At 48.6% G+C, this 22,106-nt stretch overlaps 1 protein-coding gene across 3 annotated transcripts; it reads right to left on the reverse strand.

Annotated features, from left to right (window-relative positions):
- Positions 1–14,267: 14,267 nt before the first annotated feature.
- On the reverse strand, positions 14,268–22,073 carry DHRS1 (dehydrogenase/reductase 1). 3 transcript variants are annotated; one of them, XM_019714406.2, is made up of 10 exons: positions 21,840–22,073; positions 21,634–21,738; positions 21,241–21,414; positions 19,431–19,574; positions 19,199–19,278; positions 16,326–16,458; positions 15,862–16,008; positions 15,248–15,317; positions 14,821–14,901; positions 14,268–14,663 (listed from the first exon to the last, which is right to left on the reverse strand). In XM_019714406.2, the coding sequence occupies exons 3-10, from the start codon at positions 21,388–21,390 to the stop codon at positions 14,527–14,529; spliced, it is 942 nt and encodes a 313-aa protein (XP_019569965.1). In that variant the 5' UTR covers positions 21,391–21,414; positions 21,634–21,738; positions 21,840–22,073; the 3' UTR covers positions 14,268–14,526. The 3 variants fall into 3 exon arrangements, with proteins under 3 accessions (XP_019569965.1, XP_074184182.1, XP_019569964.1); XM_074328081.1 differs by having other exon boundaries at positions 21,241–21,453; positions 21,840–21,978; XM_019714405.2 differs by lacking the exon at positions 21,634–21,738 and having other exon boundaries at positions 21,840–22,066.
- Positions 22,074–22,106: the final 33 nt, after the last annotated feature.

Here is a 22,106-nt window from a genome sequence, read left to right on the forward strand (position 1 = left end):
CAAATTTTCAAGACAGACTTTGAATCTCTCAGATGAGCACAACAGGCCTTTTGGCACTGGGCCTTGCCTCTTGTCCTGCCTGGCCCTGTTAAAAACTCTTCATCACAGATGATCGGACTAGTACTTGCAGCTTCCCAAACATGTTAATCTGTTCCCTCTTCTTGACTCTCCTTCCTTTTCCAGGCAACTCCTATTCATCTTTGAAATTTAACTCAAGTGTCACCACCAGGAAGTTCTCCAAAATGCCCCAGTCTGATTTAGAAGACCTTCATATGTGCTGTCAAAGCTAGTGCTTGTTTCTCTGTGCCGACTATAAATCTTGGTTTGTACGCCAGCATCTCCTATCAGATTCAAAGTTCCTGGAGGACAAGAACAACACTTTTGGTCTTGCCTCTCTGATACCTAGCCTTGGTTCTTAGTAGTTATTGGGTATTTATTTGAATGAATGAACAAACACCATGTAGTGAGGGCTGGTTTGGCTGAGCCTAATAGTGAGTACGGTTGGTGTTTGGGGATGGGAGAGAGCATGTGGTCTGGACCAGCTCAGGAAGGTTTCCTGGTGGAGACTTCATGGGATTCAAGGTGATAGGGAGTGTGTATGCGTGTGTGATGTATTTGTAAGAAGTGTATGTTCAGGTAGTATGTGTATGTTTATAACTCACATCTGGGTAAGACAGTATGGCTTTCAGTTCTTTGTATTTCTTCCACATCTTTTTAATAAAACCTACCTGCTAGGGTTGAAATGAAGATTAAATAAAATAATGTATGTAAAGTGCTTAGAACAGTGCCTGCACTAAGTAAGGCAGTGCAGTAATAAATAGTAATAGTAGTAATTTTCTAATTTTTGTGACAAATATGCAAGGAAATTGAGTCTCAGAAAGACTAAGTAAATTGCTAAATGTCAGTGATATAGTAAGTAGCCAAATGGGACTTGTATTTGGTCTGGTCCAGCATTCCCACCTCACCAAATGCATTATTTTTTTTTTTTGGGGGGGGCGGACACCACCTGCTCTTGCTTCCTGTTCTACACACTCACATTTACAACCAGATACCTGGGAAGATAGATGCCTACAGGTGCAGATTGGCCAGGTACAGTCTTACCTCATAGTCACTGAGGGAAGAAAAAAGGGTGGATAAAGGCTGAAGTAGGCATGAAATACTTTTTAGTAATTAGCGATCTTGAAACTGGGATTGATGAGTCAACCAGGCTTAAGGGAGGAAGTGAGTCTCATGAACAAATCTGCTTCCGAGAAGGCAGGGCCTACTTTTTGGAAAGAGAGGGCAGGAAGGGAATTTCAGGTATGTACTATGACGTGAAGGTGGGGGCGAGAAACCAAACAGACTTACTTAGCTAGCAGACAGACGGTGAGCCAGGTGCCTTTGGCAATCAGAGCAGTGGAACTAATGACAAGCCTCTTGCTTTAAGGCAAAAGGAGCTATCAGGAGATATTTCTGGCCTCTGTGTGGGATAAGTGGGAAGCATGCAGGTGTCTGAGGGCCATGACCTGAATGATGTTTGAGGAAGCGATTTTACTGCCTTCTATGTAGAGAAAGGAACAAGCAATAATTGAGTTTCAACTGAGCCCCAGACATCTTATTTAATGTACTCTCTACATATGTGAAGTAGGTATTATTATCCATATTTTACAATGAGGAAACAATGCATACAGTGGAAGTCACCGAGGTTAAGTTGCTTGCCCAAGGTCACACAGCTGGAAGGAAACACAGCCAGAATTCAAACCAAAACCCGGGAGCCTGCCCACTGCGTAGGTGGGAGCGGCCATTGACAGAGCTCCAACTTGAGTTTCTTGAGGACTGGAACCCTGGTGTCTCTTCACAATGACTACCTCTTGCCCCACCAATACTTTCTCTACTCCTGCTCCCCAACACACACACACACACACACACACACACACGCATGCTTCTAGGACCCTGAGTCATGGACCGTAGATGGTTTGGAGGGAGGAAAGAGACCTTGAGCCCTGGGTTGAACTCTGGAGGCAGGGAGAGGGAGGAAGACACAGGTATTGGAGCTGGTGTGGGGTCTTGTGCAGTGTGTGCATTAATTCAATTTGTTGCTGTGTATTGAGCATCAGAGCTGGGCCTGAGGGCATGCTGGGTGCCAGGGATTCAGTGCAGGACCAGAAAGAGTTGGTCTCTGCCTTCCTGGAGCTCACATCTAGCGTAGTGTTTTGCTAGAGTAGAACTTGCTGTGATGTAGAAATAGTCAATATCTATGCCATCCAATAAGGTCAACACTAGCCCCATGTTTGTTGAGCACTTGAAATGTGGCCAGTGCAACTAAAGAAATGAAATTTTAATTTAATTTAATTTTAATTAATTGAAATTTAAATAACCACATTGGGCTAGTGGTTAGTTTTGGACAGGACAGTTCTCATGGGTGAGACGGACATGTCAGCATATAAGCTAGAGGCGGAGAGGAGCCCATGGGGGTCCACACAAGGGGCCCCTGACCCAGACTGAGCTCAAGAAGAGTTTGTTCTAGATCTGGTGATATGTAATGGTTTCCAATCTTTTCCTTAAACTTCTGATATTTCTTTTTTTTCTTCCTGTAAAACTTGTCAATTGAGCACACATATATCCTAAAAGTACACAAATCGTTAGTGTACAGCTTTGATCCTCTAATTTTAAACACTCCAGCCATAGGTACGGGACAGGGGGTTATCGGGTTCCAGAACACAGGGAATGGAGGTGAATGTTGGACAGGGTTCAGAAAAACCCCTCCTCAGGGATATTCAGGCAGAACCTGAAATCCAACGGAGTCCCCAAAGCCTTGCTAGCTGAGGTGCGGGGGGGGGGGGGTGCGGGGAGGGGATGAGAAGAGGGCTATTTAGGACTTGGTAGCAGGTGGCACTGAGATGCAGGGACGTGGGCGACTTTGACGCAGGCCCGTAGATGGTAAAGCTGAGGGACTTGAGAATTTGTGGTGTGCACAGAGGTCTTGGAACAGGGGTGGGGGTAGGGAGCGTTACGTGAGAAGAGAAAGGCTACTTCTACCTAAGATGTTTGGGTTGCTGTGGCGATGTCCTGCGGCAGCAAGAAATACTTGCCTGGAGAGGGGTCTAGAGGGCAAGGCAGAAAGTGTCAGCGTGGGCGCAGGTAGTAATTACACATGGCAGGAATGGGCACTCCAGGAGGGGGGATGAGGGAACCCACAAACAAGCTGTGGCAGAGTCATGGTGAGGGCAGGACGGGGATGGGGTGGGGTAAGGGTGGGAGTGGGTGGGGTGCAGGGTGGAAAAGTCTCAATGGGGGAGCAAAGAAAGAAATGGACTTTGAGGAGAGGGTCTATGACCTTGAAGCCAGTATTAATAAGAAATAATAATGACTAAATGTTTTACAGTCATAATGAAACTGAGACTCTGCCCAAGGTCATGCAACTCATAAACCATAAAGCCTGGTTTCGTGCCCCCACTGTCCGATTCCAGAAGACACGTTCTTGCTCACTTTCCCTCCAGCCTAGTCTTGCCCACTGGTCTCTCCTGTAGCAGGCAACGGCAGAGAGTGTGGAGAAGGTGAGAGGAGTGTGGAAATGCCTCAGACTTCTGGAAAGTTGGGGTGGGTGTGCTGGAGGGCCTGATGGGGAAGGAAGCCAGCAAGGAAAACTCAAGCCTAATGAGGTGGATCTTTGTGGGGCCGTAGGTCAGCGGGTTACCATGTGATCAGTAGTTAGACATATGGATGGGAGCAGCCATGCATTTGCGGGGAAATCAAATGTTGGGAAGTCTGAGGGTCAGCTTAGGTTGTGGTAAAAGAATTGCAAGTGCAAGCAGGGAAGCTGAAGTACAGCAGGAAGGGCAGTGTTGGAGCTTCCCCATGGCCTGGGCAGAAGTGCACACTTCTTAGCTCTTGTAACATGGACCCTCCTCTGCCTCAGTTTCCTGACTTTCTAACTCTGACTACCACGAACAGAACATCAGAGCTGGAGAGGTCTTGACAGATCATCTGGCCCCCTGCTCATTTCCCAGCAGCCCTGTAATGGAAAAGCTCAGTTTTTCACCTTCTGTGTAGGGAAAAACCCAGTTCTTCTCTACCAGGAGTCTTTCACCTGTGAGTCTCCTTTACTACTCACACAGAACACTTCACTTCTGACACTGCTGGTCACCAACTGCGTGGAGGTTTCCCCCTATGACAAATAATTCTCTGTCACACAGCTGGGGGCCCTACAATTTAACTCAGGTCTGACACAGTCTACCTGGATATAGGCTCACATCCCACAGGTTAAGGGCTCAGTCCAACAAGACTTCTGTCTCACACATACACACCCAGGCTGTCACCTGCGTTTCTGGCTATAGATTGGAGGTTTCAATGACCCCCTCCTTTGGGTTTGATTACTTTGCTAGAGTGACTCACAGAACTCAGGGAAACACTTATGTTTACCAGTTTCTTATAAAAGCATATGATAAAGGGTACAGATGAACAGCCAGATGAAAAGATATACGAGTATAGGGAGAGGTCTGGGAAGGTCCTGAGTGCAGGAGCTTCTGTCCCCGTGAAGTTGAGGTGTGTCACATGCCCTATGTGGATGTATTTGTCAACCTGGAAGCTCTCTGAACCCCATACCATTGGGATTTTATGGAGGCTTCATCACATAGGCACGATTAATTATTCATTGCATTTCTAGCCCCTCTCCCCTCTCTGGAGGATTGGAGGGTGGGGTTGAAAATTCTAAGCTTCTAATCGTGGTGTGGTCTTTCTGGTGCCCAGCCCACATCCAGGAGCCATCCAGGAGCCATCCAGAATTGCCTCAATAGAACAAAAGATGCTACGAATGCTCTTATCACTTAAGAATTTACTAGGGCTTCAGGAGATCTGTGTCAGAGAAGGGGAACAAAAGCCAAATATTAGAATAAGAGATGTTCCTAATATTCTTATTACTTAGGAAATTACAAGGGTTTTAGGGGCAGGAACTGGGGATGAAGACCAAATATACCGTGTTTCCCCGAAAATAGACCTAGCCAGACCATCAGATCTAATGCGTCTTTTGGAGCAAAAATTAATATAAGACCCAGTCTTATTTTAGTATAATATAAGACAGGGTATAATATAACATAACATAAATAATATAATATAATAATATAATATAATATAATATAATATAATATAATATAATATAATATAATACCAGGTCTTATATTAATTTTTGCCAAAAGACGCATTAGAGCTGATGGTCCGGCTAGGTCTTATTTTCGGGGAAACATGGTATATGGATGAAGACCAAATATATATTTCTTATTATAGATCACCATATCACGGGCACAGAGATACTCAGTGACGTGAAATCAATACACGTGGTGGCAGAGCCAGGGCTAGAAACCATGGTCCCAGTGATTATTGTAGTGCTTTTCACCCATCAGCTCCATCTCAGGATATGTTTAGGAACAAAATGGTGAACTGTGGGTGGGATGATAGAGTAGCTGATATAACTGTCAGGGCATTCATCTCCAAATAACGTTGAATAATGTATCTTCGTCAACCTGGAGAGAAGTCCCTAGTGGTGGCAGTTTTTCTGTGACACGTTGTAGGAGCACATAGGTGCCCATTCTCATATTTGAAGATGATGGAATCTGGATTGGAACATAATTTGAGGGGCCAAATTTGGCCAGATGGTATTGAACAAGGATAGAGGTAGAGTCTGGTTCTTTGGTCCCCAACTCATCAGCTACACGAGAGCAAGATGTGTGGGAGGAGGACTAACACCAGTGTGTACACACAGGAACATTCTGGTTGGCACGGGCTGGTCAGACGCCCCTGTGATTTGCTTGCCAGAAACGCTGACATGACTTTGAGCTTTAGGACCCAGAATGACGGGGCTCATAGACCCCAAATCTGTGATAGGCAGGCCCTGTTGGGAGGGCGTGGTCTATTTTAAGAGGGACAGGGACAAACTGTGGGGTTCAGAGGGAGAAATCAGGATGGCGAGGAGAGCCCATGACCATGGGGGACATGGAAATGATGAACTGGGGGAGAGGACTCAAGGGGCAGATGATAGTGGTCTTCAAACTCCCGAAGGGCTGCTAGTTGGAACAGAAACTACATTGATTCTGTGTATCTGAGAGCAAAAAACAAGACCAGTGAGAGGATATGACTTATTATGAAGAAAGGCTTTCTAATAATTAAAGCTATCCAAAGGTGGAAAGGGCCTCAATGAGTCATGGTGAGCTCACCATCACGGGAGGTAGTTGAGCATGTGTTGGTCAACCACTTTGTGAGAATGTGGTAGAGGACATTCAAGGACCAGTCACCCTACCCCAAAGTTCTGAAAAGTTTTGATCCCTGGGATGGACCATAAGGACTCGAAGGACATAAGGGGACCATAAGGACTCGAAGCTCAAGAAGAGCTTCTACACTGCCTGTTCCCACTGTCTGGGTCTTGGGATTCCTTGGGCACTTGGGTCTGAGTACTTGGATTTTTTTCTTTCCTCTCTGTTCCCCAGTTCCTTCTTCTAGGCTGGGGAAATTCCTCAATGGCCAGTGGTGCAAGCACATGCCCATAGCACACTTCTTGGCTGGGGAAGAGGAAGGGATAAGCTTTCCAGTGAGAGGGGAGGGCAGGGCCCCAAGGCTGGGCCCAAAAGACAAAATTGCCACAGAAGGAAAGTCCCCATAACAGTCCCCAGTGAGAGCTCCCCTATCTTACCCAGGGCACGGTGGGTGCTGACTCAGGTTGGAATATCCGGAGAAAGAGATGCTGAAAAAGCAACCAGGCAATGGAGCTGAAAACTGGAAAAACTTCCTGAGCCAGAACTTGAGCCTGTGTTACAGGAGCCAGGCGCTGCACAATGGTTGTTGAAGATAATGACGTTACCTTAAAATTGCCCGGAGCACTGGTGGGCTGGGAACATGGCCAAGAAGCTTGCTGCCTGGCAGGGCTGGAGCAGCAACCACCGCTGCACAACTCCAGGGGGCGCCTTGGGTTTAGGAAATATACAATGTGAGTGGTGCCAGGAGGCAGCAACCCTGAGGTTCTGTGCTCATGGGAGAAACAAAAGCCTAAGAACAAGATGAGACTGTGGGGGCCTGGGGGAGGGAGGGATCCTCTGGCTAGTAGATGAGCCCAGAAGACAAAGGACCAGTCTCAGGAAGGAGGAGCTGCTCCCTTGAGGGAGGACCCACCCTTTCCCTGTCCAATTCATTCATTCAACAGCTAGAAACTGAGTGCCTTCTGTGCTGGGCCCTGTGAGAGGTGTGGGGCCACGGCAGTGAGCCAAACACTGGGCCTGCCCTCATGGAGCTTATGGTTCAGAGCAAGGCTGTCCAATAGAACTTTCTGGATGATGGAAATAGTGCAGAGAGGCAGTCAAGTAATTGTATAAGCAAATGTAAAATGACAGCTCACGTACAATGTACAATGACAGCTCTGCCCTTATGTGGGGTGGGGGTGGGGGGGTTTCCCAGGGACGTGAGCTTAGAGCTGGGGCTGTGGGGGCGGGAAGGAGCCCTGGTCCATCCTCTGTGCCTCTCTAGTAGGGGGGCCTTGTGGTGCCTGCATTCAAGCTCATCCCATGGGGAGCAGCACCCGCGCTTCCACTCCCATAGTGAACTACTCAAGGAGGCTCGTTTGACAGCACCTCCCCTCGCTTGGCCTGTCTTCTGCACCAAGGTGGTTGCTCAACAAACATTAACATAATTCATCCAATCACCAAGCAATAATCACTGAGCACCAATACAGCTCACTGCACAGCAGTGACCCAGACGGCCAAGGCCCCTGCTCTCACAGAGCTTCCACTCGAATTGGGGAGACAGCAAAGCATGCGCAAAAGATGATTTCAGAGAGTCGTAAGTACCCTGAGGAAATTAAATACGGTATTGACATAGTGTTGGTGGTGGTGTTGGTGTTGGGGTGTTCTGGGAAAGAATGAATCAGTGGATGAATGAATGGTGAGCAACGGAGGCCGGAGAAAGACGTGCTGCACCCCACTGGATTGGAGTGGGGATCAGGAAGGGAAACTGGGGACGCTTAGATCCCAGGGTGGGGAACTTGGGGTGAGGTGGGGAGGAAGGGTCAGAGGTGGCTGCTCTCCAGACCTCAGAGACAGGGTGAGGTCGAGAGGGAGTGAACAGACTATGGGGTGGAACCTCAAAATTCAGTAAAGAAGGAGAACTGCTGACAGGAGTCACACTATATTCCCATGTCCCCTTTGTATACAATCATGACTCAAGCTTGAGTTCTGAGGAGAGGGGTGGGGCAGGGAGGACCTGGAATTAAGGTTCAGGGAGCTTGCTGAGGGTTGGTCAGCCTCCCTGGGGCCTCTACAGAGGCCACCAGTGCCCCACCCCCTACCCATCTGCCAGCCCTGTTGGGCAGTCAGTCCTCTCCCAGACCCCAGGCCCCTGAGCAGGGGACATAGAGCTGAAGTGTGGCATGCAGAGCTGAGACCAAGGACTGAGAAATTTAGAGGGCAGTCGTCCTGGGGCAGAGACATGCTACAGGCTGGCCCAGCCCTCCTGCCTCCAGGTAAGGGCCCTCACCAGTGGGTCACACCCGGCCTGTGAGCTCAGCCATAGTTGTTGGGGTGGTATGGAGACTCCAGGCACTGTTCCATTCTGTGTGCAGGGTTCCAAGGTTCTGTGTGTGTGTGTGTGTGTGTGTGTGTGTGTGTGTGTGTGTATAGGGTCCAAGACCCAGACTGTGATGTGGGTGGGGTGGGGAGGGGATTGTCAACCTTATCGAGGGGATCAGATGAGGACATCTATGGCTCTAATACCAGTCAAGAGGCAAGTGAATGTCATAGGTTCCCTAGAAGGAGCAAGAGCAATGGCAGAAGAAACCCCAAGTTTCTAGGAGGTTGAGATGGGCCTTGTGAGAAGAATTCTGTCAGATAAAAATGGGCTGAGGAGGGGGTGTGGGTGACTGTTCGGCGACAGCCCAAGCAGAGGTGTGGAAGAAAGGAAATGTGGTCAAACTGAGAGAAGGACAATTCTGGATTTGGCCAGGGGTCCTTGGGCTGAGTGAATGTGAGACTGCTTTCACCTCTCTGCCAAAAATAAAAATTCCTTAAAAAACAAACAACCTCCCCAAAATAAAACAACAACAAAAGAAACAAGCATCAGAGGCGCATGATACGGGAGAAAGCGCTCACACTCTGGCGTTATACCTATTTGCTGTAAAGACTTGCAACTTGGAGAAGTACTGCAACTTTTCTGAGCCTCAGCTTCCTCAGCTGCAAGAAAGTACTTACTTCATGTAGCAGATGAAGAAAGGTTAAGACCTAGGCAGAGTGTTTACGTCAGTGCTGGTGCTCAGAAAACGCTTAATTCTCTCAGCCCTGCAAGATCCTGAGTCTCTGGCTGGCTCAGCTGGAAAAAGCTCACAGGCAAGGTCCCCTGTGCTTCCTCTTGCACTAGCCCCTCTGCGGATGCCGGCAGCGTCTGCTTGTGGTGTTCCAGCTATGCTTGTTTCTTTTGGAACCACCTTTCCAAGGAAGGGGAAGCCAAGGATAGGGGCTTATGTACTCATACTCCCTAACAGAAATTGCACAAAGCTGACCCCACTTCCTCCCTCTGCCTTCTTCCCAGTACTCAACAGGTTCCAACATTTCCAAGGGATTGAGGAAGGGTACTTTTCTTTCCCAGATTTCCCATTATCAACTTAAGCACAGGTGGCTTCCAGTTCCTCTCCTCTTCTGACAGAGAAGTCCAGACAGGCCCGGTGACCCGTTGACCTTGCTCTGAGCAAGTCTGCTCTTGGCCCTGGCTGGAGACAGGACAGACCGAGATGGGCAAGGATGACCTTAGTTGCTTGGAGGCAGGAACCGAGACAGAAGTGAAGTTTGCTGAGAAAAGCAGCAATAAGAATGTTGTAACACTTCCAGGAAGGGGAGACCCGAAAGGAACAATAGTCATGTGTGACCTGGAAAGCAGCCTGGCTGTACTGACCCCTCTAGCCCCTTTGAGTCCCCACCCTGGGTCTCACTGAGGGTGTCTAATTGTTTCATGATGACTGAAAGCTCTCTGAGGACTGGACCCGTGACTTGCAAGTCTGGCCTGTGCCTGTCACCTTGCCCTGCCCAGGGCACAGCAGAAGGCTGTAACGAAGGCCAGCTGGCTGGGAGATGGAAGGGTAGAGGAATGGAGGAGTGGGGCGGACGGCAGGGGAGGTGGGCCCAGGGGCCAGGAGGAACAGTGGCAGAATGGGAGGCCTGCCAGGGCATAGGCAGAAGGCTCCAGGGAGGAGGGCTTTGTGGAGAGGTGGACCAACCTAGGGGGTGAGGACCAGGGGCGAGACAGGATGGGGGCAGGCTGCAGCAAAGAGACTTCTAACGATATGGTGGGGGTCCTCCCCAGGGATGAGGAGGCCGAAGAGCTGAAGAGACCTCCCTCAAAATCTCAGAGACAGTGTCAAGGCCTTTGGGGGCAGTGGTAGGAGGAGCCAGGATGAGGAATTGAAAAGGGCATGTCTGGGCCCAACCACCTCACCTTGGTTTGTAAGTTGGGCTGGGGCTCCTCACTCCCCTTGGCTAAATCCTCACCCCCCTGTCACTCACATCACCCCAAGGAGCCTTCAGGAGCCAATGGGAAGTTCTCCTCAGTGACTTGTCCTGAAGGCTGGAATCGAGACCCGTCAGTCCAGCCCTGCTTCCATCACCTTCCTGTTTCTTATTGGTCAGAACTCACAACTGTGGGGACACCCTGGGGACAAAGTCTCTGCAATTGGCCTCATTTTGGCACCTCTAACCCTTGGGCAGTTGCTCTAGAAAGAGCAGTGGCACTTCAGCTGTGACACGCATCTCACAGTGCCAGGATGGGGCCTCTTCTGTGAGGAGACCAGGGCTGGGCCAGGTGCTCAGGCTGGGCTCCTCGCACTCACACCCCTTCTTTGCAGTCATGATTCTCCACGCTTTAAGCCAACAGTCACTCTTTCTCTTACCCTCCCTGCTGGCAGGGTAGGGAAGTTTCTGGTGATGGGAGCAGCTCGGGGCCTAGGGCTGCTCCTATCTTAACAGTGTAGGACATAACGGCCACAACAGGCCTCAGAGACTGGAAGATACAACCTCTTAGCTGGAGAAAGGGAGGCCCGGATTTGCACACAGTCAAATCTCTCCTCTGAATATGCTTAATTATTTGCTTGTACAAGCCTGGGCTCTCTCTGTGGCTACCGAAGAATATGGTAGGTAGCACTGGCTGCGTCTGACTTGGGGACCGGGCACTTGAGGGCGGGCAGAGGAGTGGACTTTTCACTGTATACCCTTCTATACCTTTTGAATTCTGAGTCACATGAATAGATTACCTTTTAATAATGTAAATAAAAATCACAAATAAAAAAAAATCTCTTCTCCATCTCTCCCTGGACTCCGTTAGGGGATTAACCATCTGCTGGGGACCAGTCCCGCCGATGGGGCAGGAGCTGCCTCTCAGCCAGCCCCTCAGTATCCCACCAGGGCTAACCTCAGACAGGCGGGCATCTCCTTCACAGCTCAGGTCCACGCTTCCTTCGTGCCTGCTGCTGCTCTCAGGTCCTCCGTGGGAACACTGTAGTCCTGCTCTAGCCTCGCCTCCCTTCCCACAGGTCCCCAGTCTTTTGATTCTGTCCCCTGTCATCTCTCCTCAGCCCACAGCTCCACAGCCATCACTTCCTGGATATGGTCTGGCGGCTCTTCTGATGCCTGCCTCTCCTTCCTCTGGTCCATCCTCTCCATACTGCAGTCCCAGTAAGTTTCCTAAAATACAAATCTTATCACACTCCTCGCCCGCTTAAATCCTCCCGTGGCTGACATTGTTAGTGCTCTGCCCACGTCCCCGTGGATGTCCTTCTCCATGTTTGTGGACGACGCCCCCTTCAGTGTGCTTTCAAGGTTGACACCTTTGGCTCTTCTTGGAGGGCTGGGCTTGGCCTCAGGGAGCTGTATTACCCATGGGCTACAGCGTAACCTGTGACTGCCCTCGCCTGGGGCTACCTGAAGCCTTACATTCTAGAGTGGTTTGAGCAGCTGGCTTGCTTGTCAGCCCCCACTCCCAACTCACCTACCCACTGGCCTCCCCTGGGAACACGCCCTTAATGGGGTCACTCATCACCCGGCACCTAAGATGAATCCCTCAGTGGGAATCTAGTGCCCACAATTTAAATTTCAATAATCTATCTTTACACATCTTTCTCTCTGGAAATATACATAGTCCATATCACATCTACATTCCAGCCAGACCACACTTCTAGCTGTTTTGCCACACTTGGTATCTTAGTATTTGGCTTTTTTATAATTAAAAAAAAATTAAACCTCTTTTCTCCCCTTCCTCCCCCATTCTTTTAAGTTGCTGGTCAATATCATTTCCTTCCATTTTCTAATGGATCTAGATGCTTCCTCTTGTATTCTCACAATACTCTGTGTAAACTACTATAGGACCCATCTCACCAAATTTAACTAATCTTCTCTGCTGCCTAGCATGGTGCTGAGTGCAGAGTAGGCATTAAATAAATGTTTTTTGAATGAATATTGATCTCCCAAGTGTCCTAAGACTCTACCATTGGGATTCTCAGTCTTGAATCTCTTCTACGTCCAATCAAAATGTACTGTCTCCACTTCGTTGTCTCAGAGCTCTGTACTCTACTCTTTATGTTGCTAAGATGAATTAGATCTTGCCAGAGGGAAGTAGGGCGCTGGACTATAAACACTGTTCCTTCTGGTTTCTTGGGATACCCAAAGCTCAAGGTCTAACTCTGTGTGGTGTGCACTCTTGGAGGCCCAGTTTGCTCACTTCCTTCACTAAGTGGAAGGTCTAGATGACCTCTAAGATCTCTCAGGGCTGAATGAAAGTCTTTTGTGGGCTGGGTCCTGGTCTGTCTTCTTCTCTGCTCTCCCAAAACCAAGAACGTCGCCTGGTGCAGAGGATGCTCTTAAATATTTGTTGAGAGAAGGAATCGACAATTTTAATAGCTACGTATTGCATGGTGCATAATGTGTTATTTCATGTAATTCACACAGTGGTGGAGTTAGGATTTATATGCAGATTTGGATGACTTTGATACCCATGTTTTTCCCATCATACCTTGTGGCCTTTAGGATTCGTTCCATCACACAAGGATTCGTTCCATTGATGGCTTCTAATGGTAGCTGTGGAGGGCTGGAGGAGATCCCGAGGCCCTTACTCTTCTTACTATAGCATATAGGCAACTGCCTTTGCCTCTCTCCAACCTCGGGGGATAACAGGAATTCAGGGTGGTGTGTGGAAGGGGGTGAGTGTGGTGAGAAAAATCTGATCATTGTGATCTAAATGGGGTGCCTGGGCAAATGGTGGAATCTAGGTACATAGTTCCAGTCATGTGCTAATAAGCCAGCTCTCTCTCTCTCTCTCGCTCTAAAAAAAGGGGGGCCTGATTGGTAGCTTTTGTTGATTTCTGTGGTATATATACTCTCACTATGGCTGACTTCAAGTAACCAACATGAAGTCACTGACTGCAGAATTGGCAGAACTACGCAAAATCCACTCTCACAAGCCAGAGAGCCGCCCCAGCACACCAATGGAACAGGACCTCGGGGCTGTCCCCAGAAAGCCACAGGGAGATCACAGCTGCTGTAGACATTATGGACAGCGTTGGGAAACCTCAGCTCTTGCCCCGCCTTTTTTGAAGATTGGAAATCGTCTCTGCCCCTCTGATTTCCAGCAGCCATCCCAAGACCTCAATGGCCATCTAGGTTTCTGGCTGGAAGGCTCCCCGGGCAGTGGCCCTCAGCTCCTCTTTGCTACACACCCTCTGCTGCCTTGCCTCAGGCTGGGACAGTCCCCAAAGCAGGCAAGCCAGCCCTAACAGGGTCTTGCAATCAGTTCTTCAGAAAGTGATTCAGGTGGTATCACCCCCAGAGGAAGGAGGAGAGTATGTCAGTGCCATCAGTTATTCCTCTGCCCCTCGCTTGAATGTGGGCAGTACTTTCCTCCCAAATTCAAGGAAATCATACCAAGGAAAGTGCCTCATTGGATCAGGTGTCACTTGGAGATCAGGCCCAGCGAAAGAGATGGTGGAATGAGGGGGCAGAAAAGCAGTGTGAGGGGGTGCCTACTTCTGGTTGGGGAGGGGCCGTGCTCCCCAGCTGTGGCCTGAGAAGCAGGCCTAACAGCCAAAGAGCAGGCACCCCTGAGATGGACCGTTCTCCAGGGAAGAGCAGGAACAGCTATGGAGGAAAGGGGCCTTGTCCCAGGGATGGAGTGCCTTGAGAACACAAACATTTTGTATAGACTTTGAGTCTTTCTCTGAAGTACTTAACACTTGGCCCAGCACAGAATCAGCACTCAAAAAAAAAAAAAAAAAAGGCTGAAGGAGAAATAAGACCTTTATTAGTACCCAGAACATTTTTCAATACTAACATGAAAAGTAAAATGTAGGGGGCAAGGAAAACCAAGGCACAAAGAAGGACCTATAGGGCCCCCAGGGCTCACCAAGGACACACAGTCGAGGCCTTCTGTTTGTATCAAGGGTATGCGGGAGGCAGGAAAGACTGTCTCATTCCACTGAGATAGGCCCAACCACCCAGCCCAAAAGACAAACAGAGGGGTGACGTCAGGCCAGAAGTGTTAGAACTTGCCAGTGTACAGGGTCATAATCCATTTGGGCATACGGAGGAAACCAGGCACGTAGGGGGCCAGCCAGCCCATGTTAGAGGTATAGGACAGGACCGAGCTCAAAGACAAATAGTCTTGGACAGGGCGGCCTGCAGACAACAGAAAGAGAAGGAGCGTTAGACCCTTGTTTCCCACTCCTTGGACATCTCCACCTCGGCTGAAGAGACTGAGTGGGATGTGAGGGAGGAGTGAGCAAGAAAGAGAAGGAAGGGAGGTCCAGGCTGGCTGCTGGGCCAGAGCTCTTACCATCCACATCCTGAAGGCCATAGCGTCGAGCGAGGTCACAGGATGGCAGCACCTTCCCGCTCAGGCTCAGGATTTTGGGGTCTGTGGGCACACATACAACTGAGGTGGCATGGGAGGGGTGCAGGGTGACAAGGTTTGGGCCTAATGGGACAGGGCACCACTGAGACAGGCTTAGGAGCCAAGAACTGTTTCTCTCTGTTCTTAGGAAAGTTCTTGGGACTCTGGCTTCTGGCCACACCTTCTAGGGGCTAGTTTCTGAAGCTCCCAAACTTCAAACGGGGCATTCTGACCCTCTGGGTATCCAGAGGCCAGAGAAAAGAAGGGTCTGTTCCTCAACCACCTCCTGAGCCAGGACCCAGAACTGGTTGCCACCACCCTGCAGACCCTCCAGGCCCTTTCTTGTTACCAGCTGCCCCAGCCTCTTCACCTGTTGCCAAAGCCACCACACATCTGCCACTCATTTCTGTGGTCTCCGCAGATGGGAAATGAAATTTGAGCTGAAACACAGGAGCAGAGAAATGAAGAGTTAATGCCCCAGAGCACTGCCCAAGTCTCTTCTGTGCTTTCAGTTTCTGTTCCCCAAGATGGGCCCTCATCACTGCACCTGTAGGACTCAGTGTCTCAGAAGGTGCTGGAGCCACTTCTCCACACATCTGGGTGAGCCTTGTACCCCGGCACCAGGACCCACTGCCTTTCCTAGGTGGAAGGACCTGGGAAGCCAATTCTGCCTGGACCTCTTGGTTAGAGCAGTGTTGGGGGTCAAGAGCATAGGCTTTGGAGCTGGACAGTCTTTCCACTTACGGCTTCCGTGACCTGGAGCAAGTTTCTTAACCTCTCTGAGTTTCAGTTTCACTATATGTAAAATGGAGACACTACCTCCCTTAGAGGATCAGAGGCTATAACGTGTGTAGTGCTGGGCTGCACACCTGCCACAGGAAGCACCCAGGTATTCACTCCTCGCTGTTGCTGTTGTCTTGCCATTGAGGACGCAGAGGCTGATTCCCCTGCATTCTCTGCCACCCTCGCCCTCCCCTTGCCAACCTGCTTCATCTGGGGATCCTCAGCATTGTCATTCTTCTTCATATAGTCTGTCAGCAGTTCTGTCTGCACCAGCCCTGGCCACAGAGACACATAGCTGACCCCGTGCTGCCGCAGCTCCTGGGCACAGTCAGCAGCCAACCTGTCGCACTGGAGAGGGGCAGAAGGTAGAGCAAGAGCCAGGGCACCTGGCCATGTCGTCTTCCTCCCCTACCCTCCCTGCTTCTTCTGAGGATGTCCCAGTCCCCTGCCCTTCCAGGCACCGTCTCAGCCGCCCACATTCCCCAGTGCACTGCCTCCTCTGGCCAGCTGAGAGGCGCCCAGGCGAAGGAAGTGTCCACGGAGGGGCAGAGGGAGAGGTGATGGCCGGTTGGCCTCACCACTCTACGACTGGGGATTTACCTCCTGAGCTGTGGGTACTGTCACTGTCCTATCCCTTCTCCACCCCCGTGCCACTGAGTCCTCACCGCAGCTTTGCCCACGCCGTAAGGGACGTTGAATAAATACTGCAGCCCCCCAGTGGAGGAGACGATCACGATGAGCCCCCGGCCAGCGGGTACCATCAGCCGTGCCCCATACACCGAGCAAATGTAGTGGCCTCTAGAAGGTGGGACAAGGAAGAGAGAGACTACGTTTAGGGCTGGCCTGGGTGCTGTAGCCCTGGCAGCCTCTTGTGCCCTCTAGTGGCTGCAGCCGCAGACCTGGGGAATCAGGGGCTTGAGGCCACCTTCTGAGAGGAACACTAGTAAAATTAACCCCCGAAAGATGAGGATGAGAAATGGCACTCTCTAGAAGATGTAATTGAAAAAAAAGGGGCACTGTCATAATAGCAATAACAAACTTAAAGCAGCTTAGGGAAAAACATAAGAAATATATAAGATCTACATGGAAAAAACTATAAAATTCTGTCTAATAAAAAGAACAAGTACAGACAATTTATTCAGAAGAATCTACATGTAAAACATCAGTTCTACTTAAATTGATCCATAGATTCAGTCAATTTGCATTATATCTCAATAAGACTCTTGGAGGAACTGACAAAATTATCTAAAGTTCAACGAGAATAAACACGTTAGAATAGCCAGGAAAATTCTGAAAAAGGAAGAGTAGTATCTCTGGGTGAGGGGGATATGCACCCCCAATCCTGCCACTCCACATTAAAATGTACAATGACATAATATTTAAAAGAATGTAGTAGCAGCATAACAACACACAAATAGTCAATGAAACAAAATAGTCAATAATTAGATTCAAGTGTAAATGAGAATTCAGCAAATTATAAAGGGAACATTTCAAATCAATAGGGAAAGAGAGACCATTCAGTAAATGGATTTGGGACAACTGGCCAGTTATTTGGTGGGTGGGATGGCTCTCTGCCTCATTTATTATTTCAAAACGCGTTCCAAAAGGATAAAATATTTAGACATAAAAAATGCACAAATGCACTAAAAGAAAAATATGACAATGTGTTCATAAACTTGAGGTGGAAAAGACTTGTCTTAGCATCATATCAAGATAGAAACTATGAAAGACTGACAGATTTGACATATATATAGATATAGATAGATGTACATACATCTATACATGATAATGTATATATAGAGAGCTGAGAGAGCATGCAAAAAATGAGTAATGAATTGGGAAAAATATCTGTAAAACATATGATAAAGGAATTTATTCCACAAAGATCTCTTACAAATTGATGTGAAAAGAATAACTTAACACAACTCACAAAAGAATAAAGAGCCAATAAATGAATGAAGAAAAAGCTCAACTTCACAAATAATAAAGAAGTGTGAATTGAAACCACCTTTGGATATCTTTGGCCTGTCAAAGAGGCAAAGCTTGCCTGACTGTGTGGCCTGATATTGTCCTGCATAGTTGAGGAGATGGGGAAAAAAATTCTCCTTCATTGTCAAGAGTTTATAAACTGGTGGGATCTTTTTTGGAGGACAGTTTAATAATGTTCGTTAAATCTTTAAGAAGTACATATTTTTCCCCCAAGAATTCCACTATTGCAATAGATAAGGAATTCGATAAATAAATTATGGTATCTCCTCTGAGTCCAATATTTAAAAGAATGGTCGAATATACACTAGGCTATCAAAAGTAGCCATATCTCAGTCATGGGAGGAAGGGGTGGCGATGAGGGGAATAAGATCACATTGATTTTCAAAATTTTCCATAATTTTCAAATAATACACACAAACTTGATAACCTGAAAAAATTTCTTTTGCATGGGAAACAGGACCCTCCAAATGAAAACAAGTAGAGAGAGTTACATTTCAAAAGGAAGCCCAGCCTAAGGCCATGCAGAGGAAAGGTACAGTAAACATGCATGTGAATGTATGTGGTGTAGGTGAGAGGAAGTGTTGGCGGACTTCTAAGAGGGTCACCAAGTGGCCTTTACTTTGGAGAATTCGTCAGGGCTCAGCGACCAGGGGCTGGAACTTTGCTGTGTAGGCTCGAAACCCTGACCAGTAAGAGGTGCTAAGGATGTGGGCATTGCCCATTGCCAGCTGTTTGGCTTTTCTTTTCTTGCCTCTTGGCTAACCATCCCCCTCTGTCCTCACACTCTTTCTTCCACTTTTGAAATCACAACTGGATTCTAACCCTGCTTCCTTGCCACTAAAAGCCATGGGTGTTCTTAAACACCTTAGACACAGATTTGCAGATAATATCTTGGTTACTCCCAGAGGTGCCTGATTACATCCAGGGAGTATAGTTTATGAGAGCGTACCATAGTTCCAACAATAATAAACACAGGCATAACTGGCGTATATCATGCTGGAAGAACTCTAAACGCTGTGTTTCATCTCACTCCTGTGCCAGATGTACACGTAACCCTGTGATGTATCTGCCTTCCCAACACTGACCTGGGAGTGCCCTCGCCTTTGGGTCTGGAGTGAGGATGTGGAGGCTGAGATGGCTGGCACTCACTCTTTCTTATTGACCTTCTATTGATCTGAAACAAAACAATTTCTTCCTCTAACAATTTTTGGAAATACTGGCTATGTATGGTGTACATTATTGAGGGAAGAAGGCTCCCTTTTGGGTCATGCATTTGGATGGGCAGAGAGTGAAGCAAGAGAGAGGTTAAGGGCAAGGTCATATGAAAATTACTGACAGAAATAAGTCACAAGTTGACATTCCAGGTACAGATTCACCTGGATGGAACTTCTCCAGAGGTAAGTGGGACAAATGGGACAGAAGAGTAAAGAAAGAGATGAGAGGGCAGAGGAAAAAGGAAAGGCCATATGGGGAAAGATCTGGGCCCTCAGCCTGACTAAGTGAGTGAGGGGAGCCCAGGCCCTTGCAGCAGGGCAAGGGGAACACCCACCTGAGTCCGACATTGTTGATATCATCCCAAATGGAGGCAGGGGTTTCCCAGAATGGCTTCTTAACATTGTCCATGATGGCCTGGATGAAACAGAGATACTGCTGAACTGGATGGTCTGAAAGCAGGAAGTTATGAGGGGCTAGATAATGGAAGGAACAATGAGTGGGGATGAGGACTCAGGGGTCAAAGGGGGAGGTCAGGAGTGGAGCTGGGACCAGAGTTCAAAGAGTACCTGGACCCCAGCATAGGCATTGTTGACCAGCACATCCAGACGCCCATGCTGTTCTCGATCCACCTGCTCAAACAGGCTTTGCACTTCACTCTCCTGGCTTGAATCGCACACCACAGGCACACACCGGCCCCCTCGGGATTGCGCCTGGAGAGAGACAGAAGGGATATGAGTTCACAGTCACATATGAGTGCGAGACAACGCAGCTGCCCTCAACTCCCAGCTTGAGAGCTGAGAAGGCCACCCCAGGCATCAAAGCCATCAGTTGGCAATACGGCCCTCTGATGTCTGTGTGAAGAATTGCAGGAGTGCTCGATCCTCTTCACAGAGCAAGGTGGCTTGGGATCTCAGGGGTAAAATACACATTTACTGAGGCCTACCATGTGCCAGGTATTGTACCCTGCATGTGGAGGGTAAGGGACAAATAAGGAATGGATGTTGCTCTTGATAAATGAGTATCTATCTTTGTTCTTGTCCTTGGTCACTTCCATCTTACATGCCCTTAGTTGCCACCCTTCACCACTCACGTGGAACCCCTACTCAATCTCAGCCCTTACACTCACTCCACCTGTGCTGGGTAACGAAGAAATCAGAGCTCTCAGGCACAAACTATTTCTACTTCCCATTCTGCCTCAGGCTCTACAAATGTGCTCCATCCTTTAACTTCAGATGAAGAAGATTACCTTATTCAAAAACAAGCCTCCTATTCTCCAGATCCACACTCTAGGTCCCACTTGATTACCTCCTTGCCTCCTAAATGATCACCTGACCTCCAGTCTTTCTGCCTTAAATGAATTATTCACACTTCAGCCAGTATGAACTATCTAAAACACAAACCTGTTTAAAATATTCCAGGATCACCATCTCGCAGGCAATAAAGCCAAAGTCTCTACCAGGGTCCTCCAAGACCCATTTTCTATTTCCTCTTCAGCCTCTTACCTGCCACTCCTGCCTTGTACCTATATGCTCTGGAATTCTTTCTCACAATATCCACTCTTTCACCGTTGTGCATCTGCTCATGAAGTTCCCTTTGCTGGAATGGCTGTCTTAGCTGCTTTGACCTAACTCTTACCTTTCAAGACTCAGCTCAAGAACCACTTCCGCCAGAATGCTTTCCCCAACCACTCCCCCATATCATCTCAATGCCCACCCCTCACACAGAGACTCTTTATCACTTACCATACTCAAATTAACATTTACCATATACAAATTAATCACTTACCGTATTCAAATTAATCACTTACCATATTCAAATTACATTGAAATGAACCATTTCTGTTGCCGGTGTCAATTTTTAGTTGCAGGGGGCACAGCCCACTATCCCATGCCAGAATTGAACCAGCAACCTTGTTGAGAGCTCCCGCTCTAACCAACTGAGTCATCTGGCCGCCCCTACACTATAGCTTTTAAAACCATAAGTTATATCTTATTAATCCCAGTGCTTCACCCAGGGCCTAGAAAATCAAATGTACCCAAGTATTTATTTAACTGAAAACCAATAGAAAAGTCAAGTAAAAATGTACAGTTCAATAAAGTCTTGCTTAAAATAGAGGAAAGCACAGGTCCACAACTCTTTAGTTGCAATTCCAAAATCCCTGAAGCTCTCAAACAGAACGTTTTTTCATAAAACTCACTTGGTGGCAAATTTGACCTGATCTGAAGTTATTTATGGGGTTCATTTACCTCACTTTGAGTAAATATTCAGGTCTTGTTGAGGAATATTATAGTTTCTGGTAATGGATTGGAGGAGTGGTTAACAGGAAGGGCTCCTTCAGGTGATTTCTGCCCCTGCGGTCCCAGAGGAAGTACTCACATCCTGAGCAGTGACCCGCAGCGTGTCCAGATGTCGGCCAGTGATGTAAACTGTGGCACCTGCTTGACAGAGCTGCAAGGCGATGCCGCGGCCAATACCCCTGGAAGCACCAGTCACCACACACACTTGGCCTTTCATGGGAGCTGCCATGGCTCACAAGCAAAGGGGTAAAGTCTGCGGAAGCAAAGACTTGTTCCGAGGGAAGCCTGCAGACTGTGTATGTGAAGGGGACAATTATAGTGGTAGGAACGGGCGCCATGGTTGGGATCCTTTGAGGGGAGAAAAGTTTCAGAGAGGGACAACTGTGTACAGGCCGCAGGGCAAGGCAGCCTGTCCCTTTTGAGAGGCCCAGGAGTGAAGACGGAGTGGGGCTGTCCAGGAAGGGGCACCTACCGGGTCTATCTGAGTGGGGCTGGCTGGCTGGGAGATTCTGCAGCCGCAGTCCCTCGCGACGCGCCCACGTAGAGTCCTGTGCCGTCTGGAGCTCTGGCCCCTGCCCTGGCCCAGTTATACCGAGCTCGTTGGCACGGCTTCTGGGTCGGGGGTGAGCCGAGATCCCGTGACCCTGAGCCCTAAGTGTTAGGAGCTCGCTCCCTTACCTGTCACTTAAGCTGCCTCTGGAGTCCTCAACCCACTTCACTCGCAAAGTTCTTGGAATCGCGAACTTTGATTCCGACCGCAGGAGCGGGACGAGGTGACTACGACTTAAATATATATGAGCGGGGATGCAAGTCCGCGTTCTGGCCGGGTTGCAGCGGGCTGCGTAGAGGGAAAAGACCGAGACCACACCAGGTACTCCGGGGAGGTTCGGAGCGAGGCCAAGACTGGCACCTGGAGGCGGGGCGATCTGGGGACACACCCCCTCC

Source organism: Rhinolophus sinicus, linkage group LG03 (genome assembly GCF_036562045.2).
Source record: "Rhinolophus sinicus isolate RSC01 linkage group LG03, ASM3656204v1, whole genome shotgun sequence".
NCBI lineage: Eukaryota > Metazoa > Chordata > Mammalia > Chiroptera > Rhinolophidae > Rhinolophus > Rhinolophus sinicus.

Excerpts from the sequence above, each read along its gene's own strand:
- DHRS1 (XM_019714406.2), bottom strand. The coding sequence starts at position 21,390 with ATGGCAGCTCCCATGAAAGGCCAAGTGTGTGTGGTGACTGGTGCTTCC. Across the intron at positions 16,459-19,198 it reads ATCAACAATGTCGGACTCAG|AGGCCACTACATTTGCTCGG; the intron begins GTGGGTGTTCCC and ends CCCACCTTCTAG. Across the intron at positions 14,664-14,820 it reads TGGCCTTCAGGATGTGGATG|GCCGCCCTGTCCAAGACTAT; the intron begins GTAAGAGCTCTG and ends TGTTGTCTGCAG.